At 33.4% G+C, this 7,015-nt stretch overlaps 1 protein-coding gene across 2 annotated transcripts in view; it reads left to right on the top strand.

Annotated features, from left to right (window-relative positions):
- The window catches only part of LOC106867823 (zinc finger and BTB domain-containing protein 4), a 362,883-nt gene that overhangs the window by 340,351 nt on the left and 15,517 nt on the right, over positions 1 to 7,015 (top strand). For both annotated transcript variants that reach the window (XM_014912847.2, XM_014912848.2), the window contains exon 5: positions 5,542 to 5,718. In XM_014912847.2, coding sequence (XP_014768333.1) covers positions 5,542 to 5,718 — 177 coding nt within the window. The remainder of the gene's footprint in view (positions 1 to 5,541; positions 5,719 to 7,015) is intronic.

Raw genomic sequence — 7,015 nt, 5'->3', positions numbered from 1 at the left:
CAGGACGTATTCTTTGTAAGCCCTGTACTTATTCTATCAGCATCTTTGTGGAACCGCTAAGTTATGGAGGCATAAACACACGAACATCGGTTGTCAGGTGATGGTGGGGGCGGGGAGAAATAATATATATATATACATATATATATATATATATATATATACATGAAGAAAGGGAAATAAGAGTTGGTAGATTAATACAATTCTCAAATACGTAAGCGGCATCAGTGGCGTGAAATAGAATGTGGAGATGGGGTCACTTGTAATATAGAAAGCCTTCAACTCGATTTCATGCGCAGATCTTATGCCAGCATAATGGTAAACTATTATAGTGGCACATTGCTATAGATATTTCGGTAAAGTAAAATGGACTATGGTGAGACTTCAACCGCGAACGTAAAGAGATGCAAGTTAATACGTGTAGGAGTTTACGTGATGTTATAATATTTGCACCATATAACCAATTTAACATTTTTCAAATGTTTTTTTTTTTAGGCCCAACAGCAGCAATTTTCGGGGGAAAGGGCTAGTCGAAACTATAGACTCCAGTAATGCATCGGTATTTTTATTTTAATTAAAAAATGACCGCTGTTGGATTTGAACTCAGATTATAAAGAGCGATGATATACGACGATATTGTTTTTCAACGTTCTAACGAGTGCACCATTTCGTCGCTTTAATAGTTTTCATCAGAATGATGTTTAATTTTGGTATTCTTCATAATAATGACAACCAAAACTAAAATGTAATTCTTGGTTAAACCCGAAATCTTTAAATATCTTTTCTTACTGTTGTTTTTGAGAGATGTGTGGTGTGCATTTTGAATATTTAAACTGAAGAGAGCGCTACAGTATGTGAATATTTTGTGTTTAAAATCTAGTAGATTGGTTGTTCTCACTTAAAATTCTGTAGAAGCAAGGGCCTCAGATGTAATTTTTCCAAGGGTCAGAGCGCAAATTAAAATTGACGTATCCCTCATTTGGAGTAGTTCGGCCAAGGAGCCCAATGACCCCCAAAGCCTACAATATCCAAGCTGGCTGTACGATGTAGTTCACTTGTGGGAAAACTTTTATATTAGTCTTATTTCAAAGGCATCTTGCTGTAAAATGGAATGACTTTTTGAACATTATTTAGCATTTAAATAATTAATAAGCAACCATTTATCAATTGCGATCATTAATAATGAAATCTCGTTTAAAAGTTGAAGTTTATTACTGCAGACTTGCTAAATCTAATAATCGAATTAATGAATATTTTTATGTGAAAACATTAAATTTGAAATTGCATAAAATAGTTGTGCTGCACCATTATACATAATAGATGATGATAGTATAGCTACTTTAGTTTCGTAAGCACAATGTTAAAGATTATCAGAGCTCAACTATAGCAGAATATATTTAAACCTTACCCATTGCAGACATCTAAATAAACTTATAATAAAGATTAAGTGTGAATAACAAATCTTACTTGGAACCATGTCACTATGCATGATGTAGTCGTCATTATACGCATGATTTATAAACATGAGCATGTCTTAAAATTTAAATGAAAATTCTAATTTTTTCCCAGTTAAATATAGGTTAAATTGATTCTAATTTATCCAAATTGCATTTAATGTATCGAAGGTTGTATACTGTAATAACGCTAACATTCCTTCAAATTCAAAAAGTATTGTGTTCAATATCATGAAAAATGTATACATAACAATACAAAACCCAAGTTAGTATCAAATAAAGAAGACAAAATGTATTTTATTTACACAGAAGAAATAATTCAATGACATAGAGATTAACACAGTTAATCTTCATGTCACTGCTTTTGAATATTCTTGGTATTTAACTGTAAGTAATATATTCCTGGTTTTGAATACCGAGCTACATAATTATTTTTGAGATAAACCAGGCAACAAGAATGTTTAAAATTACTTTTAAATTGCCAAACAGAATAACAAATAAATAAATAAAAACACCAATATATGCGTGTGTGTGTGCGTCTGTGTGTGTGTGCGTCTGTGTGTGTGAGAGCGCCTATGTGTGTGCATACAATATATATATATACCGACTATTGATCGACATATATATAGAAGCTGTTATTTGGATAGTAGTTTTGTAATTTAGAAAACTTGAATAAAAAATATTATATGAAAGATAACACATTTCTGTTGAACAGAAGAATATTGGATGATTCATTAAAAGATAACGTGACATGCCAACATCTTGCTGATTCTGGAGTGTAAAAAGAAAGAACTGAATTCTAAAATGAATGGCAAAATTAATATTCCTGATCAGAGTACTCGGCTAGTTTGCGTAGGTGTGGACAAGAGAGGAGGTTCACACTATTTCTTGTTGGCAAAATTCAAAAGATGCACGACGTAAAAATATAGATTCACAAAACAAAAAATACAACATGCTTTATTATAATCAGTTTTCTGTTTCCTCTACTTTAAAAGAATAATATGGAATGAAAACTGTAAATGTCTTGTGCTTTGTCCCAGTGTATCAATCACTTTTTGAATGAGTTCATGTGAACGAATCAATCACTTTTTAAGTGAGTCTCTGTTTGATCTTAAAATACATTTTCTCCATGGACCCTCATCATTCAGAGTTCAGATAAACGCTTATCTGCCAGAGTTGACCCGAACCAGGTTTTATTCTCAAATTTCAATTGTAATACTGTACAAACAACTGGATATTAATCATGAAATGAAGACAGGTATAATTATGATAAAGCAGAGGCGTGGAACATTTTTCCTGTTGGAAGGCCACATTGAAGTTAAATACAATCCGACCACGACCAAGCTGCATTGCACTATATTTTATACAACTACTTTTAAACCGCGATTATAAAATAGAATGTAAAATATTAAAAGCTTAGAACCCGTCCCCTACATGTTTAGAAGTAAGTTTTGTCGGGACGGGATATGCTTAAATATAAAAGTGGCAACAGTTGTCTTTAGAGGAGACTCACGTGACAATAACTCAATGCTTAGTCTGAGCTACATTTTACAATTACATTGACCAAAAGTAAATACATGAGTAAATGAAGAAGTATTGATAGTTGTAATTAGTTGCTAATTAATTGAAAAGATGGACAATAACTAAAATTTCATCAACAAAAATAGCTTTCAGGATCATCATTTTCCCTCAAGCGTATCCCCCGCCACTCTGCAGCCGGTCTCCCACTTCTGATCTTAAATTACAGCAATGGGAAAATAATAACTTGATTAAAATTCTCAGTATATCATTATTCATCTAAAACCATAAGTCTGTGGAAATAACTGCTGGATACAAAATCCTGGTCTCATGACACCAATATTACATTAATTTCAAACAGTTGTTCGAAGGCAGCATTGAAGTTAAATGCCATCTGAAAATATCAAATTAAAATATGTATAATATATATCTTGTACTTAGACTGAACTGTTTTATAAAACATAATTATTGATAAAATTGATAACTTATATGGACGAATTATATCAGGTAACCTAAATGTTTTAAAAGCTTATTTAAATATAAAGCTATCACAGTCATCTCTAAATAGGTATAAATGGTGATAAAGGTTTGTGATAAATGCGTGTGCTAAGTTACAGTTCACATTTACATTTTCCGAAAGTAATTACATGTTAGTATGAATGACGATAAATGGTTTCTTTCCGAAGATACCCACTTCGTTAAAGAGTTAGATATATATTAAATTAAAAATATATTCCAGTACATTATTTTCCTTCAAGCGTTGTAATTTTTTCAACAAGCTGCACCTAGACTATTACAAGAGCGCAAGTTTCCAACTCGTGATATAAAATAACAGCTATGTAAAAGTAACAAAAAAAAAATTACTTTTCTCCTCAAGAGATATCTGCGTAATTTACTGCACATAAAGCAACAACAGCCACCAATACTCAGCATCGCCAATTGCAGAAGGATTGGGCGGCTGCAACTGAACTTTTATAACCTTACAGTTTCAGGTAATATCATTTCATGTACTGGTTCACGTCTTTATTTATACCGACTCATTCACCCTGGCCTCTGTTTTTTTCTTTTTTTTTAACAAAGATCGTTGGATGTCAAAAATTAGTAACGAACGGTATATTTAGCTTATATGTTGTATTCTTTCTTCCTATGAAACTTTTGCTTCCTGTAAATGAAATTAACTTTAAAAACAAAGTATATCTTGTGTCAAGTAATTTCCCATACAACTGCATCAGACAAAACTAAAATTCCTACCGGTTCTTTGGGTTTTCCATTCACTGTTCGTTAGAAGGCAGCTTAACTGTCAAACAATCATTCCACTTTTCCCACCTGTGAAAATAAGAAGAAAAACCACCGACAATAATAAGCCGACAGCTGTCTAGTTGAGCACATCTCATCATCTAATTAACAAGTCTTGTGTATTGGCAAAGAATATCATTATAACTCATTGATGTTATTCAAAAAGAGACAATTGTCGAGTGTTTTAAGTGCCAGAACTAAAGCTAGTTTTCGCAAAGATTAGCAAAGAACATCTTTTATTTTGGTTATTTTTTTTATTTGTTGTTTTATGCCACACTCAGAGGTATTTTACGCTGCGTTTAAAAGTTGATCTCATTGGAGAGCCAGTTATCCGTGGAAGTCACAGATGAATAGCAAAATTATTTGACTGTAACAAATTATAATTTCTTCTTTCTGTACACTCTGGTGAAAAATGTTATTTAACTGAGAAAGTTAATCTACAGTAAATATTGTCTCGCCCAGTACTACAAAAATAATTTTCCTACACTCCTAGCACTTGGGTACATGTATAGATGCTATGGATAAGTTATGTGGGTCATTTCGGATTCAGGTTTATCAAAAGTACTTGTGCTGAGTTAAAAGCAGAAAATCGACCATTCTCTAGTATCTCTACAATGATCGGATGAGCCAAATGTTTGTATAGAAATTCTTTCGAACACTTTTGTAAATATATTTTACTTTGGTAGCTATCACTATTGGTAGGAGTGAGAGAAATAAGTTGTAAAGTCGTTTGTACCTTCTCCAAAAGCATTTGGCAACATATGTAAAATTAAATGATTATAAGTGGTTCCATTGAATCCACTCACCAAGACCAGCTTGCTAAGACTTGTCTTTCTGGTGACAATCACGATTAAAATTATTCATTTCGATCAGGTTTTGAAGCGAACAACGTAAAGTCGTTAAAGAGTTGATACAAAGAGTGACTGCACTGCTTTGAATTATTTTACTGAAGCAATACAAATAACAATCAAAGTTAAGCAATTTTTTACTTTTAACACAGAGCATCGAAGGTAGGAGCTTAATACTTCACTGTATTTAATTCTATATTTTATAGTTTCTTTTAATACCTTTTTAGCTTACAGACTTAAATGATATGAATTACAAAAAAGTTTCATCTTACAAAAAGGTTTCTTCATTAAGCCACTGAATTTCCAGAACACCAATATCAGTGATGTGCCATAGCAACTAAAGGCACATTCACAAAAGCTATGTTGTGCTAAATAACAATTATTTCCAGCGTATCTAATTTTTGTTTTCGATTTTGTTTATTTTTCAGACAACTGACTGTCAATCTGATGCTCAACCGTTACTGGCAGATGAAGTAAACAATGATATAGTTACCGAATTCTTTTCTTCTACATTGCAAGCGCGCTCTAATATATTAAATGGCAGCCTAGGCCAATTACACTTACCTCCGCACAGGAGCATCACATCCCCTCAACACCCAACTCAGGTAAAGTATTATATCGTGTATATGACTTAATAGAAATCCTAAACATGGCTGTTTTCCCTTGGTACAAATGATTGGAGACTGTGTTGCTTTAGTTGTCGTTGCTTTCTGCAGATATTAATATAATTCCATGAACAACAATGCCAGCTTTATAAGGATTGAAATGATCATGTAATTCCTTAGTGAAAGATCAATCACGAACGGGATTCGGTTCCTCAAAGCATGTAATGCGACGCTTTATTCCCCCTGTCATCGTAACCGATGCAATGATAATATAAATATTAACCTGAACAAGGGAAATACTTGACTGCAACAAAGGAGAGATGGGGAAAATTTATTGTTAAATTTAATATTGTTCCCTTCGTTATTTCTTTGTTGAAATTCCACCATTTTGACTTTCTTTCGTCTCCTTTAGATCAATGTCCTAATTACTATTAATGTATTAATACACTTGGCAGAATCGTTAGCACGCCGGGCGAAATGTTTAGCGGTATTTCGCCTGTCTTTACGTTCTGAGTTCAAATTCCACTGAAGTCGACTTTGCCTTACATCTATTCGGGGTCAATAAAATAAGTACCAGTTGCGTACTGTGGGCGATCTAATCGACTGACCCCACTCCCCAAAATTTCGGGCCTTGTGCCTAGAGTAGAAAGGAATAATTGTGTCACAGCGGTATTTCGTTTGTCTTTACGTTCTGAGTTCAGATACCGCCGAGGTCGACTTTGCCTTTCATCCTTTCGGGGTCGATAAAATAAGTACCAGTCGATGTAATTGGCTTTACTACCCCCTCCTCCAAAATTTCTGACAAAAATTTGAAACGGAGATATTACTACACTGGATTAAAGTAGTTGATGCAAACCTCCTTGATTTGACTCCAGGAAACCCTTTTGACTCCAAAATATAAAAATCTACCCAAGAGGGATTTGGGCACAAAACCATTGAGTTACGACATACAGTGTTTTATTCTTTTACTTGTTTCAGTCATTTGACTGCGGCCATTCTAGAGCACCGCCTTTGGTCAAACAAATCGACCCCAGGACTCATTCTTTATAAACCTAGTACTTATTGTATCGGTTTTTTTGCCGGACCGCTAGTTTACGGGGACATAAACACACCAAGATCGGTTGTCAATCGATGGTAAAGAGACAAACACAGACACACAAATACATACATACGTGCGCACATATATATATGCATATATATATATATATATTTTTTTTTTTTTTTTTTTTTTTTTTTTTCAAGGTTTTAAATTTATATATATATACACGACGAGCTTCTTTCAGTTTCCGTCTACTAA

The sequence above is a fragment of the Octopus bimaculoides genome, chromosome 5 (assembly GCF_001194135.2).
Source record: "Octopus bimaculoides isolate UCB-OBI-ISO-001 chromosome 5, ASM119413v2, whole genome shotgun sequence".
Lineage (NCBI taxonomy): Eukaryota > Metazoa > Mollusca > Cephalopoda > Octopoda > Octopodidae > Octopus > Octopus bimaculoides.
This window is presented reverse-complemented; position numbering and strand designations above follow the sequence as displayed.